The sequence below is a fragment of the Cherax quadricarinatus genome, chromosome 52, assembly GCF_038502225.1.
Source record: "Cherax quadricarinatus isolate ZL_2023a chromosome 52, ASM3850222v1, whole genome shotgun sequence".
Taxonomy (NCBI): Eukaryota; Metazoa; Arthropoda; class Malacostraca; order Decapoda; family Parastacidae; genus Cherax; species Cherax quadricarinatus.
In genome coordinates this window covers 26,947,162-26,971,193 of record NC_091343.1, presented here as the reverse complement: position 1 = coordinate 26,971,193, position 24,032 = coordinate 26,947,162, and the positions used below count along the sequence as shown (strand labels likewise).

The 24,032-nt window shown below is 41.7% G+C and overlaps 1 protein-coding gene across 1 annotated transcript in view; it reads left to right on the top strand.

Moving 5' to 3' along the window:
- The window catches only part of LOC128696898 (protein unc-80 homolog), a 1,079,316-nt gene that overhangs the window by 249,888 nt on the left and 805,396 nt on the right, over nucleotides 1-24,032 (top strand). Inside the window, exons 5-7 of the mRNA XM_070095999.1 lie at nucleotides 6,972-6,992; nucleotides 19,002-19,147; nucleotides 23,386-23,551. Coding sequence (XP_069952100.1) covers nucleotides 6,972-6,992; nucleotides 19,002-19,147; nucleotides 23,386-23,551 — 333 coding nt within the window. The remainder of the gene's footprint in view (nucleotides 1-6,971; nucleotides 6,993-19,001; nucleotides 19,148-23,385; nucleotides 23,552-24,032) is intronic.

Sequence of the window (24,032 nt, the reverse complement as noted above, 5' to 3'; positions counted from 1 at the left end):
ATCTTTCACAGTCTCACTTTATGTCTCTGTCCCTCTTTCGCTCTCTCACAATCTCACTTTATATCCCTGCCTCTCCTTCACTCTCTCACACTCTCTCTTTATATCCCCGCCACTCCTTCACTCTCTCACACTCTCACTTTATATCTCTGGCACTCCTTTACTCTCCTTTACACACTCACCCTCACCAACACTCTCCTTTACACACTCACCCTTCACCAACACTCTCCCTTACACACTCACCCTTCACCAACACTCTCCCTTTCGCACTCACCCTCACCATCACTCTCCCTTACACACTCACCTTCTCCAACACTCTCCCTTACTCACCCTTCACCAACAATCTCCTGTACACACCCTCACCAACACTCTCCCTTACACACTCACCCTCACCAACACTTTCCCTTACATACTCACTATTGCAACCCCTGAATGGGTCACAATGTATATAATGTATATTACCTGTTCATATAATTTTATATTGCTTATATTTGCGATAATAGCTAAATCGTAAATATATTGCTTTATATTATTATTTGACTTAGTTACATTATTAGGTAGGATGTAACATTTATATATTATTCAGTGCTCATAGTTTGGGAGTGTTAAGTAGCTGAAGGCCTTGTCTAACTATCGCTCCGCTTGTTTTGCTGCCTGCTTCTCTGTTTTGCTGGGCAGCAGCAGTCCACGGAGAGTCACGTGATCAGGGTGGGGTGATCACACCTCACCTGGAGGAGAGACTGTCTGGCCTGCACTCGCTCTCTGGTCTGTTTGACGTTGCTTCCAACAAGACGTGCCTCTCCAGCTCTCCCTTGCTGGCCCTTGTTGGAAGATCGTCTCTGTCACTTTCTTGTTGTTTGTTCTGTGTAACTCTGTTCACAGAGTATTGCCTAGACTTAGTGATTTTCGACGTTGCAATGAGGTTGTGTGTCTCATAGACACTCTGAGAAACTCAGGTCCTCAGCTGTAGCTTCTGACCTAATTTGTGCTGGTATCTGTGTACTGTCACAGTCGGGGATTTTCTAATGCTGAACTTAGATTCAGTAGTATGGGAGTTTTGTGACTTTTTGTGGAGGATCTGCTGATGGTCCCTACTTAGTGTCGTTATATTATCTCCTTGTTCCTGATTCTGTGTCGTTGTTGCTTGTTATATTGCTGTTCGGCTTATCAGTCGTTTTATTGTTCAAGCAAGCTGTTCTGATTGCCAGGTTGGTCAAGAAGTTAGTTTATGTGAGAACTTTTAGTCAGTCACTGCTTATGTCTAGTCGAGTCGTGAGACATAGCGAACTACTTAGAGCACTTACACACATACACACAAGCTTACTTGTATATATTAGTATTATGTTATTAAATGCTAACAATATACCAGACGGTACTTAAAAGCCATAAAGATGTGATATGTACCTTCAGCACAATACTACTGTACACGAGAGAAGTGTAGCAACTTGTATCCTATATTATATTCAATTGAGTACTTCAATTTACTTTGACATTATACGCCTAGACAACTTTATTGTTATTAATAAACTTTTTAAATTTTAATTTCTTTAGTTAGTAGCCTACCAGTTGTAATCCTGAAGCACTATTGAATCTTACTAAATTCTAATGGATAATTGGACGAGGATACTGACTACTTGTTACAAAAACCCAGTAACAGCTGGATGCTAGAAGGGCAGTCCTTTCTAGTATTACCTGGAGATCTCTATCATTATTAGATATCGCGTTTTTTGTAACACTCACCCTCGCCAAACACTCTCCCTTACACACTATCCCTTCACCAACACTCTCCCTTACACACTAACCCTTCACAAACACTCTCCCTTACAGTCACCATTCACTAACACTCTCATTTACACACTCACCCCTCACCATCACTCTCCCTTGCACATTCACCCTTCACCAACACTCTCCATTACACACCCATTACCATCACTCTCCCTTACACATTCACCCATCACCATCACTCTCTCTTACATGCACTTCCTCACCACCACCATCACCACTGTCTCTTATCACCATTCACTTTCACCATCACTTTTCCTCACTCATTTTCCACTTCCTTGACCTTGCATTTTGCTTACCTTTCCCTGCTTCTAGAACTCTAGAACGAGAGCATGCTTCTGTTAGTGTCTCCTTTATCTGTCTGTCTGTCTGTCTGTCTGTCTGTCTGTCTGTCTGTCTGTCTGTCTGTCTGGCTGTCTGTCTGTCTGTCTGTCTGGCTGTCTGTCTGTCTGTCTGTCTGTCTGTCTCATTTTTGTTTGTGTTTTGCATATATATGTACAGTTTATTTGATTAGTGTCAAAATGTATGACCAGATACAACTTATTTTAATACTTTACTGATGTAACTTTGTGTTTGCAAATATATATATATATATATATATATATATATATATATATATATATATATATATATATATATATATATATATATATATATATATATATATATATACATATATATATATATACATATATATATATATATATATATATATATATATATATATATATATATATATATATATATATATATATATATATATATATATATATTTAAGTCGTGCCGAATAGGCAGAACTTGCGATCTTGGCTTAAGTAGCAACGCTCATCTTGCCATATAGGACAAGTGAAAATTTGTGTATGCAATAATTTCGCCAAAATCATTCTGAACCTAACGAAAAAAATATATTCCATTGTGTTTGTTTAGTATTAAATTATTGTAAACAAATCTAAAATATATTTAGTTGGGTTAGGCTAAAATAAATTGCTCTTGTTATAATAAGGTTAGGTAAGTTTTCTAAGATTCTTTTGGTGCAAAATTAATTTTTTTTACATTAACAGTAATGAAAAAAATATATCTTTAAACGTATAAGAGAAAATTTCAAAAAGGACTTAATTTTAAATGAGTTCTTGCTAATTGACCAGTTTTATATATTCGGCACTACATATGTCTATATATATATATATATATATATATATATATATATATATATATATATATATATATATATATATATATATATATATATATATATATATATATATATATGTGTGTGTGTGTGTACTCACCTAGTTGTACTCACCTAGTTGAGGTTGCGGGGGTCGAGTCCGAGCTCCTGGCCCCGCCTCTTCACTGATCGCTACTAGGTCACTCTCCCCGAGCCGTGAGCTTTATCATACCTCTGCTTAAAGCTATGTATGGATCCTGCCTCCACTACATCGCTTCCCAAACTATTCCACTTACTGACTACTCTGTGGCTGAAGAAATACTTCCTAACATCCCTGTGATTCATCTGTGTCTTTAGCTTCCAACTGTGTCCCCTTGAGTGAGGTTTGTAGTCTCTGGCCCCCTAGACTGTACTCCATCTGCGGTCTTCTTTGCCCTTCCCCAATCTTCATGACTTTACACTTGGTGGGATTGAACTCCAGGAGCCAATTGCTGGACCAGGTCTGCAGCCTGTCCAGGTCCCTTTGTAGTTCTGCCTGGTCTTCGATCGAATGAATTCTTCTCATCAACTTCATGTCATCTGCAAACAGGAAGACCTCGGAGTTTATTCCTTCCGTCATGTCGTTCACAAATACCAGAAACAGCACTGGTCCTAGGACTGACCCCTGTGGGACCCCGCTGGTCACAGGTGCCCACTCTGACACCTCGCCACGTACCATTACTCGCTGCTGTCTTCCTGACAAGTATTCCTTGATCCATTGTAGTGCCTTGCACTAATCTCCTGTGTGGTACTGTGTCAAACGCCTTCTTGCAGTCCAAGAAGATGCAATCCACCCACCCCTCTATCTCTTGTCTTACTGCTGTCACCTTGTCATAGAACTCCAGTAGGTTTGTGACACAGGATTTCCCGTCCCTGAAACCATGTTGGCTGCTGTTGATGAGATCATTCCTTTCTAGGTGTTCCGCCACTCTTCTCTTGACAATCTTCTCCATGACTTTGCATACTATACATGTCAGTGACACTGGTCTGTAGTTTAGTGCTTCATGTCTGTCTCCTTTTTTAAAGATTGGGACTACATTTGCTGTCTTCCATGCCTCAGGCAATCTCCCTGTTTCGATAGATGCATTGAATATTGTTGTTAGAGGTACACATAGCGCCTCTGCTCTCTCTCTCAGGACCCATGGAGAGATGTTATCTGGCCCCATTGCCTTTGAGGTATCTAGCTCACTCAGAAGCCTCTTCACTTCTTCCTCGGTTGTGTGTACTGTGTCCAGCACCTGGTGGTGTGCCACACCTCTCCGTCTTTCTGGAGCCCCTTCTGTCTCCTCTGTGAACACTTCCTTGAATCTCTTGTTGAGTTCCTCACATACTTCACGGTCATTTCTTGATGTCTCTCCTCCTTCCTTCCTTAGCCTGATTACCTGGTCCTTGACTGTTTTTTTCTCCTGATATGGCTGTATAACAGCTTCGGGTCAGATTTGGCTTTCGCTGCTATGTCGTTTTCATATTGTCGTTGGGCCTACCTTCTTATCTGTGCATATTCTTTTCTGGCTCTACGACTGCTCTCCTTATTCTCCTGGGTCCTTTGCCTTCTATATTTCTTCCATTCCCTAGCACACTTGGTTTTTGCCTCCTTGCACCTTTGGGTGAACCATGGGCTCATCCTGGCTTTTTCATTATTCCTGTTTCCCTTGGGTACAAACCTCTCCTCAGCCTCCTTGCACATTGTTGCTACATATTCCATCATCTCATTAACTGGCTTCCCTGCCAGTTCTCTGTCCCACTGAACCTCGTTCAGGAAGTTCCTCATTCCCGTGTAGTCCCCTTTCTTGTAGTTTCGTTTCATTTGTCCTGGCCTTCCCGCTTCCCCCTCCTCTTGTAGCTCTACTGTGTATTCGAAGCCCCAAGGGGTCTTTCATATGTTATGTCCTCAATATCTGCACTACTCAAGGTGAATACTAAGTCCAGTTTTGCTGGTTCATCCTCTCCTCTCTCTCTTGTAGTGTCCCTTACGTGTTGGTACATGAAATTTTCCAGTACCACCTCCATCTTCTTAGCCCTCCATGTATCTTGGCCCCCATGTGGCTCCAAGTTCTCCCAGTCGATCTCCTTGTGGTTAAAGTCACCCATGATCAGGAGCTTTGCCCTGCATGCATGAGCTCTTCTGGCTACTGCAGCCAGTGTGTCAACCATCGCTCTATTGCTCTCGTCATTCTCTTGCCCTGGCCTCCTGCTGTTCTGTGGTGGGTTATACATCACTGCAATTACCACCTTGGAACCTCCAGAGTGAAGCGTTCCCGGTATGTAATCACTTTCTTCTCCGCTGTCTCCTCTCTCCTGCTCGTCAAAATTACATCAGTGTTTGATCAGCAGTGCCACTCTTCCACTCCCCTGTTCCTTCTGTCTTTCCTCAGGATCTGGTATCCCGTTGGAAAGATGTTATCATACTTGTAAGTTTGATTTCTGTGAGTGCTATGATGTCCGGTGATGCCTCTTTGACTCTTTCGTGCCACTCCTCCCACTTGTTTGTTATTCCATCAGCGTTTGTGTACCATACCTTCAGTTTCCTTTCCAATACTGTGGTTTGGGGGGCCTGTGGGGGTGGGAGACCTGGTAGCATACTGTGGGATTCTATGGCTGGGGGTTGGGTGGAAGCTATGGGTATGGATTGTAGTGTGTGTTGGGATGGTGTGATAGGATATGGGGTTCTGAGGATAGTTGTGTGTGTGCTTGCCCTTGCTGCTCTGTTCTGCTCTGACTGACCTCTGCTGGCTCCTTCCTTGTCTCCATTCCTAGCTCCTTTCGCTTTTTTGTCCTCTCCCTCAGCTGCTGTCACTCTGTTTGTGTTCTGTCTCTGTCTAGGAACACCTTCTTGTACTCTTCCGAGTTTTTCAACCGTGGTTTCTCTTGGAGGATCCTGTTCTGCAATGTTTCTGTCCTGAGAATCTGCTTGATCGGTCGGTTTCTCCCCTTCAAGTACCCCCCTATTCTCTGAAAATTTACAATCTCTTCCACGTCTTCTCTCCCTATTTCCGTGATGATTTTCTCAATCTCCTTTCTTTCTTCCTGCCGTCTTTCAGTGCGTGTCCTTTCCTCTCTCTCCTGAAGCCCATGGATAAACACTGATTTTGCCCTTTCCTCCTCCCATTGCCTCTCCCTCTGTGACTCTGGTTCCTGTCTGTATGTGGTCATTTTCTCCCTTGATTTTTTCAGTGGCTCTTGGTAGCATGGTTGTGCCTCAGCATTCGACCAATCACCCTCTCCATCTGCACCCAGCTGCTCTTCCCTTTCACTCCTTGGCCTTCTTTACAGGCTGATATGACCTTATGACACACATAATGTATGCGTGTGTGTGTGTGTGTGTGTGTGTGTGTGTGTGTGTGTGTGTGTGTGTGTGTGTGTGTGTGTGTGTGTGTGTGTGTGTGTGTGTGTGTGTGCGTGTGTGTGTGCGTGTGTGTGTGTGTCTGTGTGTGTGTGTGTGTCTGTGTGTCTGTGTTTCTGTGTGTGTGTCTGTGTGTCTGTGTCTGTGTTTCTGTGTGTGTGTCTGTGTGTGTGTGTCTGTGTCTGTGTCTGTGTGTTGTGAAGTGTTTGCCTCTTCTTTTACTATTATTATTTTCATTATTTACCTAAATATTTTAACACTGTTCATTATGTCTCGTTCTGTCTCCCCACCTCCTCTCTCTCTCTCTCTCTCTCTCTCTCTCTCTCTCTCTCTCTCTCTCTCTCTCTCTCTCTCTCTCTCTCTCTCTCTCTCTCTCTCTCTCTCTCTCTCTCTCTCTCTCTCTCTCTCTCTCTCTCTCTCTCTCTCTCTCTCTCTCTCTCTCTCTCTCTCTCTCTAATCAGAGGTTTCAAAGTCCGTAGAAGAATATTTTGCCTCGAGCGACAGAATCAATGTGTTATTAATTGATATTCCACATTTACATACAGAGTTTCATGTAAGCATACATGAAGTGGCTGGTATTTCTTGTTGGCACTTATGTCCCACTCACCACTGACTTGTTCTTCTCTTCCCCGCCTCACCAAGGAGATCAAGGAAGCATCCAAGGTAAGTTACTGAGTCAATGTGCTACAATCATTGATATCGTGTTGATCAGTGCATGTTGTGTGCATCTCCAAGTTAGTCTGACAAACAACATTCTTCCAGTCACACTGAACCTTGATCATTGGATGGATCATTGAAAATTATGTTGTAACAATGTTAACTCTATAATTGATAAAGTTATTCTATCATCTTGATAATAATAACAATAATATTGAATAATAATAATAATAATAATAATAATAATAATAATAATAATAATAATAATAATAATAATAATAATAATAATAATAATAATAATAATATTAATAATAATAATAATAATAATAATAATAATAATAATAATAAAAATAATAATAATAATAAAAATAATAATAATAATAATACCTGGCAATATACAATAAGAGGCATTTAGCATAGTGTATATACACAAACTTACCTTCAATCGCTGTTAAAGGGACAGAAATATTGTCAATATGAGAGCGTGGGTAAAAAGTGGTCTTAGTGACCCTCAAGCAGTCAATATGAGAGCGTGGGTAATAAGTTATCTTAGTGACCCTCAAGCAGTCAATATGAGAGCGTGGGTAATAAGTTATCTTAGTGACCCTCAAGCAGTCAATATGAGAGCGTGGGTAAAAAGTGATCTTAGTGACCCTCAAGCAGTCAATATGAGAGTGTGGGTAAAAAGTTATCTTAGTGACCCTCAAGCAGTCAATATGAGAGCGTGGGTAATAAGTTATCTTAGTGACCCTCAAGCAGTCAATATGAGAGCGTGGGTAAAAAGTGGTCTTAGTGACATTCAAGCAGTCAATATGAGAGTGTGGGTAAAAAGTGGTCTTAGTGACCCTCAAGCAGTCAATATGAGAGCGTGGGTAAAAAGTGGTCTTAGTGACCCTCAAGCAGTCAATATGAGAGTGTGGGTAAAAAGTGGTCTTAGTGACCCTCAAGCAGTCAATATGAGAGCGTGGGTAATAAGTTATCTTAGTGACCCTCAAGCAGTCAATATGAGAGCGTGGGTAATAAGTTATCTTAGTGACCCTCAAGCAGTCAATATGAGAGCGTGGGTAAAAAGTGGTCTTAGTGACCCTCAAGCAGTCAATATGAGAGCGTGGGTAATAAGTTATCTTAGTGACCCTCAAGCAGTCAATATGAGAGTGTGGGTAAAAAGTGGTCTTAGTGACCCTCAAGCAGTCAATATGAGAGTGTGGGTAAAAAGTGGTCTTAGTGACCCTCAAGCAGTCAATATGAGAGTGTGGGTAAAAAGTGGTCTTAGTGGTCCTCAAGCAGTCAATATGAGAGCGTGGGTAAAAAGTGGTCTTAGTGACCCTCAAGCAGTCAATATGAGAGCGTGGGTAAAAAGTGGTCTTAGTGACCCTCAAGCAGTCAATATGAGAGCGTGGGTAAAAAGTGGTCTTAGTGACCCTCAAGCAGTCAATATGAGAGTGTGGGTAAAAAGTGGTCTTAGTGGTCCTCAAGCAGTCAATATGAGAGCGTGGGTAAAAAGTGGTCTTAGTGACCCTCAAGCAGTCAATATGAGAGCGTGGGTAAAAAGTGGTCTTAGTGACCCTCAAGCAGTCAATATGAGAGCGTGGGTAAAAAGTGGTCTTAGTGACCCTCAAGCAGTCAATATGAGAGCGTGGGTAAAAAGTGGTCTTAGTGACCCTCAAGCAGTCAATATGAGAGTGTGGGTAAAAAGTGGTCTTAGTGGCCCTCAAGCAGTCAATATGAGAGCGTGGGTAAAAAGTGGTCTTAGTGGTCCTCAAGCAGTCAATATGAGAGTGTGGGTAAAAAGTGGTCTTAGTGACCCTCAAGCAGTCAATATGAGAGCGTGGGTAAAAAGTGGTCTTAGTGACCCTCAAGCAGTCAATATGAGAGCGTGGGTAAAAAGTGGTCTTAGTGACCCTCAAGCAGTCAATATGAGAGCGTGGGTAAAAAGTGGTCTTAGTGACCCTCAAGCAATCAATATGAGAGCGTGGGTAAAAAGTGGTCTTAGTGACCCTCAAGCAGTCAATATGAGAGTGTGGGTAAAAAGTGGTCTTAGTGACCCTCAAGCAGTCAATATGAGAGTGTGGGTAATAAGTGGTCCTAGTGACCCTCAAGCAGTCAATATGAGAGCGTGGATAAAAAGTGGTCTTAGTGGTCCTCAAGCAGTCAATATGAGAGCGTGGATAAAAAGTGGTCTTAGTGGTCCTCAAGCAGTCAATATGAGAGCGTGGATAAAAAGTGGTCTTAGTGGTCCTCAAGCAGTCAATATGAGAGTGTGGGTAAAAAGTGGTCTTAGTGGTCCTCAAGCAGTCAATATGAGAGCGTGGGTAAAAAGTGGTCTTAGTGGTCCTCAAGCAGTCAATATGAGAGCGTGGATAAAAAGTGGTCTTAGTGGTCCTCAAGCAGTCAATATGAGAGCGTGGGTAAAAGGTGGTCTTAGTGGTCCTCAAGCAGTCAATATGAGAGCGTGGGTAAAAAGTGGTCTTAGTGACCCTCAAGCAGTCAATATGAGAGTGTGGGTAAAAAGTGGTCTTAGTGGTCCTCAAGCAGTCAATATGAGAGTGTGGGTAAAAAGTGGTCTTAGTGACCCTCAAGCAGTCAATATGAGAGTGTTGGTAAAAAGTGGTCTTAGTGACCCTCAAGCAGTCAATATGAGAGTGTGGGTAAAAAGTGGTCTTAGTGGTCCTCAAGCAGTCAATATGAGAGCGTGGATAAAAAGTGGTCTTAGTGACCCTCAAGCAGTCAATATGAGAGCGTGGGTAAAAAGTGGTCTTAGTGGTCCTCAAGCAGTCAATATGAGAGCGTGGATAAAAAGTGGTCTTAGTGGTCCTCAAGCAGTCAATATGAGAGCGTGGGTAAAAAGTGGTCTTAGTGGTCCTCAAGCAGTCAATATGAGAGCGTGGGTAAAAAGTGGTCTTAGTGGTCCTCAAGCAGTCAATATGAGAGCGTGGATAAAAAGTGGTCTTAGTGGTCCTCAAGCAGTCAATATGAGAGCGTGGATAAAAAGTGGTCTTAGTGGTCCTCAAGCAGTCAATATGAGAGCGTGGGTAAAAAGTGGTCTTAGTGGTCCTCAAGCAGTCAATATGAGAGCGTGGGTAAAAAGTGGTCTTAGTGGTCCTCAAGCAGTCAATATGAGTGCGTGGGTAAAAAGTGGTCTTAGTGGTCCTCAAGCAGTCAATATGAGAGCGTGGGTAAAAAGTGGTCTTAGTGGTCCTCAAGCAGTCAATATGAGAGTGTGGGTAAAAAGTGGTCTTAGTGACCCTCAAGCAGTCAATATGAGAGCGTGGGTAAAAAGTGGTCTCAGTGACCCTCAATCAGTCAATATGAGTGGGTAAAAAGTGGTCTTAGTGACCCTCAAGCAGTCAATATGAGAGCGTGGGTAAAAAGTGGTCTTAGTGGTCCTCAAGCAGTCAATGTGAGAGTGTGGGTAAAAAGTGGTCTTAGTGACCCTCAAGCAGTCAATATGAGAGTGTGGGTAAAAAGTGGTCTTAGTGACCCTCAAGCAGTCAATATGAGAGCGTGGGTAAAAAGTGGTCTTAGTGGCCCTCAAGCAGTCAATATGAGAGCGTGGGTAAAAAGTGGTCTTAGTGACCCTCAAGCAGTCAATATGAGAGCGTGGGTAAAAAGTGGTCTTAGGGGTCCTCAAGCAGTCAATATGAGAGCGTGGGTAAAAAGTGGTCTTAGTGGTCCTCAAGCAGTCAATATGAGAGTGTGGGTAAAAAGTGGTCTTAGTGACCCTCAAGCAGTCAATATGAGAGCGTGGGTAAAAAGTGGTCTCAGTGACCCTCAATCAGTCAATATGAGTGGGTAAAAAGTGGTCTTAGTGACCCTCAAGCAGTCAATATGAGAGCGTGGGTAAAAAGTGGTCTTAGTGGTCCTCAAGCAGTCAATGTGAGAGTGTGGGTAAAAAGTGGTCTTAGTGACCCTCAAGCAGTCAATATGAGAGTGTGGGTAAAAAGTGGTCTTAGTGACCCTCAAGCAGTCAATATGAGAGCGTGGGTAAAAAGTGGTCTTAGTGGCCCTCAAGCAGTCAATATGAGAGCGTGGGTAAAAAGTGGTCTTAGTGACCCTCAAGCAGTCAATATGAGAGCGTGGGTAAAAAGTGGTCTTAGTGGTCCTCAAGCAGTCAATATGAGAGCTTTTTTAAAAAGTGGTCTTAGTGACCCTCAAGCAGTCAATATGAGAGCGTGGGTAAAAAGTGGTCTTAGTGACCCTCAAACAGTCAATATGAGAGTGTGGGTAAAAAGTGGTCTTAGTGACCCTCAAGCAGTCAATATGAGAGTGTGGGTAATAAGTGGTCTTAGTGACCCTCAAGCAGTCAATATGAGAGCGTGGGTAAAAAGTGGTCTTAGTGACCCTCAAGCAGTCAATATGAGAGCGTGGGTAATAAGTGGTCTTAGTAACCCTCAAGCAGTCAATATGAGAGTGTGGGTAATAAGTGGTCTTAGTGACCCTCAAGCAGTCAATATGAGAGCGTGGGTAAAAAGTGGTCTTAGTGACCCTCAAGCAGTCAATATGAGAGTGTGGGTAATAAGTGGTCTTAGTGACTCTCAAGCAGTCAATATGAGAGCGTGGGTAAAAAGTGGTCTTAGTGACCCTCAAGCAGTCAATATGAGAGCGTGGGTAAAAAGTGGTCTTAGTGACCCTCAAGCAGTCAATATGAGAGCGTGGGTAAAAAGTGGTCTTAGTGGTCCTCAAGCAGTCAATATGAGAGCGTGGATAAAAAGTGGTCTTAGTGACCCTCAAGCAGTCAATATGAGAGCGTGGGTAAAAAGTGGTCTTAGTGACCCTCAAGCAGTCAATATGAGAACGTGGGTAAAAAGTGGTCTTAGTGACCCTCAAGCAGTCAATATGGGAGCGTGGATAAAAAGTGGTCTTAGTGACCCTCAAGCAGTCAATATGAGAGCGTGGGTAAAAAGTGGTCTTAGTGACCCTCAAGCAGTCAATATGAGAACGTGGGTAAAAAGTGGTCTTAGTGACCCTCAAGCAGTCAATATGAGAGCGTGGGTAAAAAGTGGTCCTAGTGGCCCTCAAGCAGTCAATATGAGAGAGTGGGTAATAAGTGGTCTTAGTGACCCTCAAGCAGTCAATATGAGAACGTGGGTAAAAAGTGGTCTTAGTGGCCCTCAAGCAGTCAATATGAGAGCGTGGGTAATAAGTGGTCCTAGTGACCCTCAAGCAGTCAATATGAGAGCGTGGTTATTAAGTGGTATTAGTGACCCTCAAGAAGTCAATATGAGAGCGTGGATAATAAGTGGTCTTAGTGACCCTCAAGCAGTCAATATGAGAGCAAGGGTAATAAGTGGTCTTAGTGACCCTCAAGCAGTCAATATGAGAGCATGGGTAATAAGTGGTCTTAGTGACCCTCAAGCAGTCAATATGAGAGCGTGGGTAATAAGTGGTCTTAGTGACCCTCAGACAGTCAATATGAGAGCGTGGGTAATAAGTGGTTTTAGTGGCCCTTAAGCAGCCAATATGAGAGCGTGGGTAATAAGTGGTTTTAGTGGCCCTTTAGAAGTCAATATGAGAGAGTGGGTAATAAGTGGTTTTAGTGGCCCTTAAGCAGTCAATATGAGAGCGTGGGTAATAAGTGATCTTAGTGACCCTCAAGCAGTCAATATCAGAGCGTGGGTAAAAAGTGGTCTTAGTGACCCTCAAGCAGTCAATATGAGAGTGTGGGTAATAAGTGGTCTTAGTGACCCTCAAGCAGTCAATATGAGAGCGTGGGTAATAAGTGGTCTTAGTTACTCTCAAGCAGTCTATATGGGAGCGTGGGTAATAAATGGTCTTAGTGACCCTCAAGCAGTCAATATGAGAGCGTGGGTAATAAGTGGTATCAATGACCCTCAAGCAGTCAATATGGGAGCGTAGGTAATAAATGGCCTTAGTGGCCCTCAAGCAGTCAATATAAGAGCGTGGGTAATAAGTGGTATCAATGACCCTCGAGCAGTCAATATGGGAGCGTGGGTAATAAATAGTCTTAGTGGCCCTCAAGCAGTCAATATGAGTGTGTGGGTAATAAGTGGTATCAATGACCCCTCAAGCAGTCAATATGGGAGCGTGGGTAATAAATGGTCTTAGTGGCCCTTAAGCAGTTAATAAGTTTGCGTGGGAAATAAGTGGTATCAATGACCCTCAAGCAGTTAATAAGTTTGCGTGGGTAATAAGTGGTCCTAGAGACACTCAAGCAGTCAGTATGAGAGCGTGGGTAATAAGTGGTCTTAGTGACCCTCAAGCAGTCAATATGAGAGCGTGGGTAATAAGTGGTATCAATGACCCTCAAGCAGTTAATAAGTTTGCGTGGGTAATAAGTGGTCTTAGAGACACTCAAGCAGTCAGTATGAGAGCGTGGGTAATAAGTGGTCTTAGTGACCCTCAAGCAGTCAATATGAGAGCGTGGGTAATAAGTGGTCTTAGTGACCCTCAAGCAGTCAATATGAGAGCGTGGGTAATAAGTGGTATCAATGACCCTCAAGCAGTTAATAAGTTTGCGTGGGTAATAAGTGGTCTTAGAGACACTCAAGCAGTCAGTATGAGAGCGTGGGTAATAAGTGGTCTTAGTGACCCTCAAGCAGTCAATATGAGAGCGTGGGTAATAAGTGGTATCAATGACCCTCAAGCAGTTAATAAGTTTGCGTGGGTAATAAGTGGTCTTAGAGACACTCAAGCAGTCAGTATGAGAGCGTGGGTAATAAGTGGTCTTAGTGACCCTCAAGCAGTCAATATGAGAGCGTGGGTAATAAGTGATCTTAGTGACCCTCAAGCAGTCAATATGAGAGCGTGGGTAATAAGTGGTCTTAGTGACCCTCAAGCAGTCAATATGGGAGCGTGGATAAAAAGTGGTCTTAGTGACCCTCAAGCAGTCAATATGAGAGCGTGGGTAAAAAGTGGTCTTAGTGACCCTCAAGCAGTCAATATGAGAACGTGGGTAAAAAGTGGTCTTAGTGACCCTCAAGCAGTCAATATGAGAGCGTGGGTAAAAAGTGGTCCTAGTGGCCCTCAAGCAGTCAATATGAGAGAGTGGGTAATAAGTGGTCTTAGTGACCCTCAAGCAGTCAATATGAGAACGTGGGTAAAAAGTGGTCTTAGTGGCCCTCAAGCAGTCAATATGAGAGCGTGGGTAATAAGTGGTCCTAGTGACCCTCAAGCAGTCAATATGAGACCGTGGTTATTAAGTGGTATTAGTGACCCTCAAGAAGTCAATATGAGAGCGTGGATAATAAGTGGTCTTAGTGACCCTCAAGCAGTCAATATGAGAGCATGGGTAATAAGTGGTCTTAGTGACCCTCAAGCAGTCAATATGAGAGCATGGGTAATAAGTGGTCTTAGTGACCCTCAAGCAGTCAATATGAGAGCGTGGGTAATAAGTGGTCTTAGTGACCCTCAGACAGTCAATATGAGAGCGTGGGTAATAAGTGGTTTTAGTGGCCCTTAAGCAGCCAATATGAGAGCGTGGGTAATAAGTGGTTTTAGTGGCCCTTTAGAAGTCAATATGAGAGAGTGGGTAATAAGTGGTTTTAGTGGCCCTTAAGCAGTCAATATGAGAGCGTGGGTAATAAGTGATCTTAGTGACCCTCAAGCAGTCAATATCAGAGCGTGGGTAAAAAGTGGTCTTAGTGACCCTCAAGCAGTCAATATGAGAGTGTGGGTAATAAGTGGTCTTAGTGACCCTCAAGCAGTCAATATGAGAGCGTGGGTAATAAGTGGTCTTAGTTACTCTCAAGCAGTCTATATGGGAGCGTGGGTAATAAATGGTCTTAGTGACCCTCAAGCAGTCAATATGAGAGCGTGGGTAATAAGTGGTATCAATGACCCTCAAGCAGTCAATATGGGAGCGTAGGTAATAAATGGCCTTAGTGGCCCTCAAGCAGTCAATATGAGAGCGTGGGTAATAAGTGGTATCAATGACCCTCGAGCAGTCAATATGGGAGCGTGGGTAATAAATGGTCTTAGTGGCCCTCAAGCAGTCAATATGAGTGTGTGGGTAATAAGTGGTATCAATGACCCCTCAAGCAGTCAATATGGGAGCGTGGGTAATAAATGGTCTTAGTGGCCCTTAAGCAGTTAATAAGTTTGCGTGGGAAATAAGTGGTATCAATGACCCTCAAGCAGTTAATAAGTTTGCGTGGGTAATAAGTGGTCTTAGAGACACTCAAGCAGTCAGTATGAGAGCGTGGGTAATAAGTGGTCTTAGTGACCCTCAAGCAGTCAATATGAGAGTGTGGGTAATAAGTGGTCTTAGTGACCCTCAAGCAGTCAATATGAGAGCGTGGGTAATAAGTGGTATCAATGACCCTCAAGCAGTTAATAAGTTTGCGTGGGTAATAAGTGGTCTTAGAGACACTCAAGCAGTCAGTATGAGAGCGTGGGTAATAAGTGGTCTTAGTGACCCTCAAGCAGTCAATATGAGAGCGTGGGTAATAAGTGGTATCAATGACCCTCAAGCAGTTAATAAGTTTGCGTGGGTAATAAGTGGTCTTAGAGACACTCAAGCAGTCAGTATGAGAGCGTGGGTAATAAGTGGTCTTAGTGACCCTCAAGCAGTCAATATGAGAGCGTGGGTAATAAGTGATCTTAGTGACCCTCAAGCAGTCAATATGAGAGCGTGGGTAATAAGTGATCTTAGTGACCCTCAAGCAGTCAATATGAGAGCGTGGATAAAAAGTGGTCTTAGTGACCCTCAAGCAGTCAATATGAGAGCGTGGGTAATAAGTGATCTTAGTGACCCTCAAGCAGTCAATATGAGAGCGTGGGTAATAAGTTATCTTAGTGACCCTCAAGCAGTCAATATGAGTGCGTGGGTAATAAGTGATCTTAGTGACCCTCAAGCAGTCAATATGAGAGCGTGGGTAATAAGTGATCTTAGTGACCCTCAAGCAGTCAGTATGAGAGCGTGGGTAATAAGTGATCTTAGTGACCCTCAAGCAGTCAGTATGAGAGCGTGGGTAATAAGTGATCTTAGTGACCCTCAAGCAGTCAGTATGAGAGCGTGGGTAATAAGTGATCTTAGTGACCCTCAAGCAGTCAATATGAGAGCGTGGGTAATAAGTGATCTTAGTGACCCTCAAGCAGTCAGTATGAGAGCGTGGGTAATAAGTGATCTTAGTGACCCTCAAGCAGTCAGTATGAGAGCGTGGGTAATAAGTGATCTTAGTGACCCTCAAGCAGTCAGTATGAGAGCGTGGGTAATAAGTTATCTTAGTGACCCTCAAGCAGTCAGTATGAGAGCGTGGGTAATAAGTGATCTTAGTGACCCTCAAGCAGTCAATATGAGAGCGTGGGTAATAAGTGGTCTTAGTGACCCTCAAGCAGTCAATATGAGAGCGTGGGTAATAAGTGATCTTAGTGACCCTCAAGCAGTCAGTAGGTTTTAAACCTTAGAAAACGTCTATTACCAATAATGAAGAAGTGAAGAATTTTAGTTGAAATTTAAGAAAATTATCTACACAATTAGTTATTATTAATGTTGAAGCGCCTACGACATCTGACTCATCCCCATGGAAATTACATCTAATTGCAGTCAAGTACTCTTTTGTGACAGTCAAGTACTGTCTTGTGACAGTCAAGTACTGTCTTGAGACAGTCAAGTACTGTCTTGTAACAGTCAAGTACTGTCTTGTAACAGTCAAGTACTGTCTTGTAACAGTCAAGTATTGTCTTATGACCGTCAAGTACTGTCTTGTGACTGTCAAGTACTGTCTTGTGACAGTCAAGTACTGTCTTGTGACAGTCAAGTACTGTCTTGTGACAGTCAAGTACTGTCTTGTGACAGTCAAGTACTGTCTTGTGACAGTCAAGTACTGTCTTGTGACAGTCAAGTACTGTCTTGTAACAGTCAAGTACTGTCTTGTAACAGTCAAGTATTGTCTTATGACCGTCAAGTACTGTCTTGTGACTGTCAAGTACTGTCTTGTGACAGTCAAGTACTGTCTTGTGACAGTCAAGTACTGTCTTGTGACAGTCAAGTACTCTCTTGTGACAGTCAAGTACTGTCTTATGACAGTCATGTACTGCCTTATACAGTCAAGCACTATCTTATGACAGTTAAGTGTTATCTTATGACAGTCAAGTACTGCCTTATACAGCCAAGTACTATCTTATGACAGTGAATTACTACCTTATGAAAGTGAAGGACTTGCTTATAACAGTTAATTACTCTCTTATGACAGTCAAGTACTGTCTTGTGACAGTCAAGTACTATCTTAAGACAATCAAGTAGTATCTTACGACAATCAAGTAGTATCTTATGACAATCAAGTAGTATCTTATGACAATCAAGTATTATCTCATGACAATCAAGTACTGTCTTGTGACAGTCAAATACTGTCTTATGACAGTCAAGTACTATCTTATGGCAGTCAAGTACCATCTTAAGACAGTCAAGTACCAGGAATCACAGATACCTCATTATTCTTGTCAGGTGTTTTTTAATCTCAGCGACGTAACTTCTTGCCCCAGTCAGATATTACCATATTCCAGCATGAAACCCTCTTATCCTAGCCTAGGACCTCCTGTTCCCAGACAGACATCAATATATCCTATCCAGTGACAGTCATGGCCAAGAACGTTGATATCCAGTCTTGAAGTGGGGGATCCGTTGGTCCCTTCAGACTATTAGAAAATCCTGTCAGTTAAGAATAGAGCATAATTACCTTTTCCACAGGTACCTGGTGCAGGTATTCCTTCTGTGAGTAACTTGTGGTGTTACTGACACAAGCACAACCTGTACACACATCATCGTTGTGACTTACAATGATGCATATTTTAAGAGCATGTCCTAGACAGCGGAAGTTTAGGTTTAGGTATGGATTTAACAATTATTGAGGAGTTTGTGGAGACCTCGACGATATTTTTATTATCTCCGAGGTGTCTGTAGAGACCTCAACGACTCTCATATTATAAATGATGTACTGTACCGACAACTTGAAGAGGAAGACAGATGTGCAATACTAGGAATCTTTATTGATGAAACCCAATGGTATCCTGGTACCAGGGATGTGTTCAGCAACTTTGTTGCTAACAAATATTTAGCACAGCCTACGTCCAACAGTGGGTCTAACTCACCAGTCACCTCATCAAGTTGTTATACTTTGCACAAATTCTGATATACTGATTACTGATGTCTGTTGCCGTGTAACTCATCTCTGTACTCGACCGATGAGGACTGCAGCGCAGGCGATAAGTCTCGTCAATAAATATTACTAGTGATGCACACGTGTCCTACTCCTCAGACCTAAATGACATTTTACCATCACCGAGGTGTCTATACAGACCATATAGACCATTTATAATATCTGAGGTGATTGTACAGACCACAATGACATTTTGCAATCACTGAGGAGGTTGTTGAGAGCTTGATATCTTACAATCACGGAAAATTAAGTAGAGACCTCGATGACGTATTACAATCACCAAGATATGTACAGTCATCGATGAGATTTTAGGTTACGTATTTTTTGCGTGATACTACTATTAAAATATGTGATTCTATTTGCGGTTAGTTTTTTAAGTGTTTGTGTGGCTTTCATTGTCTTATGTTTTGTATGGTGTGTGTGTGTGTGTGTGTGTGTGTGTGTGTGTGTGTGTGTGTGTGTGTGTGTGTGTGTGTGTGTGTGTGTGTGTGTGTGTGTGTGTGTGTGTGTGTGTGTGTGTGTGAGTTATGTATTGTGTATTGTAGTGATTATTGTTATACTATAAAATGTTCAATGACCTTTTACTTCCAGCGTTACATATCAAATAATATTACTCTCTCTGAAGCCACTGATCAATCTTCCTCAACTCTCTCCCTTGACAATCACTGATAATTTTTTTAACTCTCTTTCCCCTAACAGTCACTGATTAATCTTACTCATCTCCCTCACCCTGACTGTCACTGATTAAGCTTACTCTTCCGTCTCTCACCTGATAGTCACTGATCTATCTTTCTCAACCCTCTCCCTCCCTGACAGTCATTGATCTATCTTCTTCCCCTTCTTCCCCAAAACAGTCACCGACACTCACTGATCTTCCTCATCCCTCTCTCCCTGACAGTCCCTGGAGAAGGTGTTGGTTCAAAATATTCTCTTCGGTTTGTCTCCTTCGCTGACTGACGCCATTAAAAGCGTCCCAAGATGGCGCTTCATTCAAGCTGCTGTCCCTCATGTTATGCACTGTGCTGCCTCTCTTCTCTACAACAGGTGAGTGTCAGTCACCTTCTGCGCCGCACTGTACTGCTAACACTTTCTTACTCTACTACCCAGGCTGTTGTTTATGCCATGCATATGTTTGGCTCGGGACTAAAGAGATCAGGTTCGTTTCTCCAGCGAGGGAAACATTAATGAGTAAATTGGCATCTGGTTCACGGCATGTATATACTGTAATACTGTCATTAAATGGGTTTCTTGGTGTTCTCTACTTATACCCATTAACTATTTTATCCTAGAAGCTAAACCTGTTCATCTCGTAGCAAAGATGTACCTGGGTGCTAGTGATCTTACTCCTTACAACCGCTGCCCAAGTTCAACTAGAAGCAAACACAGGGTATTGAATGATTAATAGTTCTGGGTTCTGAAATGTACTGTGAGGAGTTAATAGCTCTTAAAATGTGCATTTATTATGTAAATAACACAAGCAAGTTCAAGTAAACTATCTTTACAGATTATTTTTGTCAGGCAAAGACCAGTTATCTTATCTTTGCCAGTCTCTTGCATGGTATACTATCACTACCATGAATGTTACCTTTAACAATCTGGTAACATTCAGCTACCTAGTTATCGATAACAAGGACGTTAAGAGCCTTAGCCAATACCTTGAGCAGCAACAGGGAATCGAACACGGGACAACTTGGTTGTGACTTAAGCGCTGTAACCACCAAGTTACTGATGATTGTGGAGGAATAATCGTGTTACATTGTGACAAATACAACATTAATATCTGTCTGAAATTTTGTATTGGATTTGCAATAAAAATTACGTAATTTTATTTTACCGAACTTTTGTGTTTTACTCTCAAAAAAAAAAAAATGATCGGATACACTTTTGTCGACCGTAACTTAATTTTTCAACAAAAAAATATGTATTTGGATGATAAAAATACCTTTGTGACAAACATTTATCCATTTTGTGTTACATTGTGACAAACATATGACCGTGATGTGTTACATTATGGTACACATTCACTTATGTTGTGTTACATTGTGACGCACATATATCGAGAGTTGTGTTACATTGTGACGCACATATATCGAGAGTTGTGTTACATTGTGACGCACATATATCGAGAGTTGTGTTACATTGTGACGCACATATATCGAGAGTTGTGTTACATTGTGACGTACATATATCGAGAGTTGTGTTACATTGTGACGCACATATATCGAGAGTTGTGTTACATTGTGACGCACATATATCGAGAGTTGTGTTACATTGTGACGCATATATATCGAGAGTTGTGTTACATTGTGACGCACATATATCGAGAGTTGTGATACATTGTGACGCACATATATCGAGAGTTGTGTTACATTGTGACGTACATATATCGAGAGTTGTGTTACATTGTGACGTACATATATCGAGAGTTGTGTTACATTGTGACGTACATATATCGAGAGTTGTGTTACATTGTGACGCACATATATCGAGAGTTGTGTTACATTGTGACGCACATATATCGAGAGTTGTGTTACATTGTGACGCATATATATCGAGAATTGTGTTACATTGTGACGCACATATATCGAGAGTTGTGATACATTGTGACGCACATATATCGAGAGTTGTGTTACATTGTGACGCACATATATCGAGAGTTGTGATACATTGTGACGCACATATATCGAGAGTTGTGTTACATTGTGACGCACATATATCGAGAGTTGTGATACATTGTGACGCACATATATCGAGAGTTGTGTTACATTGTGACGTACATATATCGAGAGTTGTGTTACATTGTGACGTACATATATCGAGAGTTGTGTTACATTGTGACGTACATATATCGAGAGTTGTGATACATTGTGACGTACATATATCGAGAGTTGTGATACATTGTGACGCACATATATCGAGAGTTGTGTTACATTGTGACGCACATATATCGAGAGTTGTGTTACATTGTGACGTACATATATCGAGAGTTGTGTTACATTGTGACGTACATATATCGAGAGTTGTGATACATTGTGACGCACATATATCGAGAGTTGTGTTACATTGTGACGCACATATATCGAGAGTTGTGTTACATTGTGACGTACATATATCGAGAGTTGTGTTACATTGTGACGTACATATATCGAGAGTTGTGTTACATTGTGACGTACATATATCGAGAGCTGTGTTACATTGTGACGTACATATATCGAGAGTTGTGTTACATTGTGACGTACATATATCGAGAGTTGTGTTACATTGTGACGTACATATATCGAGAGTTGTGTTACATTGTGACGTACATATATCGAGAGTTGTGTTACATTGTGACGTACATATATCGAGAGTTGTGTTACATTGTGACGCACATATATCGAGAGTTGTGTTACATTGTGACGCACATATATCGAGAGTTGTGTTACATTGTGACGTACATATATCGAGAGTTGTGTTACATTGTGACGCACATATATCGAGAGTTGTGTTATATTGTGACGTACATATATCGAGAGTTGTGTTACATTGTGACGTACATATATCGAGAGTTGTGTTACATTGTGACGCACATATATCGAGAGTTGTGTTACATTGTGACGCACATATATCGAGAGTTGTGTTACATTGTGACGCACATATATCGAGAGTTGTGTTACATTGTGACGTACATATATCGAGAGTTGTGTTACATTGTGACGCACATATATCGAGAGTTGTGTTATATTGTGACGTACATATATCGAGAGTTGTGTTACATTGTGACGCACATATATCGAGAGTTGTGTTACATTGTGACGTACATATATCGAGAGTTGTGTTACATTGTGACGCACATATATCGAGAGTTGTGTTACATTGTGACGTACATATATCGAGAGTTGTGTTACATTGTGACGTACATATATCGAGAGTTGTGTTACATTGTGACGTACATATATCGAGAGTTGTGTTACATTGTGACGTACATATATCGAGAGTTGTGTTACATTGTGACGTACATATATCGAGAGTTGTGTTACATTGTGACGTACATATATCGAGAGTTGTGTTACATTGTGACGCACATATATCGAGAGTTGTGTTACATTGTGACGCACATATATCGAGAGTTGTGTTACATTGTGACGCACATATATCGAGAGTTGTGTTACATTGTGACGTACATATATCGAGAGTTGTGTTACATTGTGACGCACATATATCGAGAGTTGTGTTACATTGTGACGTACATATATCGAGAGTTGTGTTACATTGTGACGCACATATATCGAGAGTTGTGTTACATTGTGACGTACATATATCGAGAGTTGTGTTACATTGTGACGCACATATATCGAGAGTTGTGTTACATTGTGACGTACATATATCGAGAGTTGTGTTACATTGTGACGTACATATATCGAGAGTTGTGTTACATTGTGACGTACATATATCGAGAGTTGTGTTACATTGTGACGTACATATATCGAGAGTTGTGTTACATTGTGACGTACATATATCGAGAGTTGTGTTACATTGTGACGTACATATATCGAGAGTTGTGTTACATTGTGACGCACATATATCGAGAGTTGTGTTACATTGTGACGCACATATATCAGAGTTGTGTTACATTGTGACGCACATATATCAGAGTTGTCTTACACTGCGGCAAACATGAATCAGTTTTGTGTTATATTATTAAGTTTATTTAGGCACAGGTACACATAAGATCAATTATCATACATAGTAAGATATGTGTAAACTACCCAGGATAACCCAAAAAAGTTAGACAAAGTAACTTATTTCCATCGGTATCCATGTATCATTGTTGTGCTACATTTTAACAATCATGTATATGTTTTGTTGCAAGATTTTATGTACGTCTTTTACTTGTACTTTCACTTACACTAAACTTGCATGTACAAGCATATATATACACACCCCTCTGGGGTTTCTTCTATTTTCTTGCTTGGTCTTGTTCTTGTTTATTTCCTCTTATCTCCATGGGGAAGTAGAACAGAATTCTTCCTCGAAAAGCCATGCGTGTTGTAAGAGGCGACTAACATGCCGGGAGCAAAGGACAAGTGACCCCTTCTCCAGTATATATTACTAAATTTAAAAGGATAAACTTTCTATTTTACCTTTTGGGTCACACTGCCTGGGTGGGATACGGCCGGATTGTTGAAAGAGAAAGTATGTGTTTTGTGTTGCCTTATATCAAACATGTATTAATATTATGTTACACTGTGACAAACATGTACTTGTGTTAGGTTATATTATGACAATCCCTGGTGTTACAGACGCGAGTCAACCATCACCAACCTGGGAGCAGCGGAGACAAAGTTACTCTACACTCTCCACTGGACCCTCCTTGACGCTGCCGAGGAGTGTGCAGATGCTGACCATGAGAAGGGTCTTCCCAGGCCACCCACCTTCCCCTACCACTTCTCTCTGGCTACCATCCAGGTGAGACACTTTCCCCACCATCACCATCCAAGTGAGACACTTCTCCCACCATCTATGTGAGACACTTATCACACCATCCAGGTGAGACACTTACCCCACGATCTAGATGAGACTTCAGCCACCATCCAATACCGTACAGGTGTGATACATCCCTCACCATGCAGGTGAGACACTTCCCCCCACCATCCAGATGGAACATTTTCCCCACCAATTTTTACCATCTAGGTAAAACATGCACCATCTTCAATGAAGTTTAGAAGAGATGAGCATAAGTGTGATGCCTGAGTCAAGAACACTAACCAGAGTGAGCAACGAGGTGTGTGTGCAACTTCTGATCTGCTGGAAAGAAGGTAAGGCCAGTGACGGACCTGCAGTTTTGGGACGAAGAAGCTTAAACTGTTGTGGGGTCACCTACCCAACCAACACCCAATATAATACTTTTTAATTTTTCTTTGAACTTTTATTTTGTTCAGAATTGCTC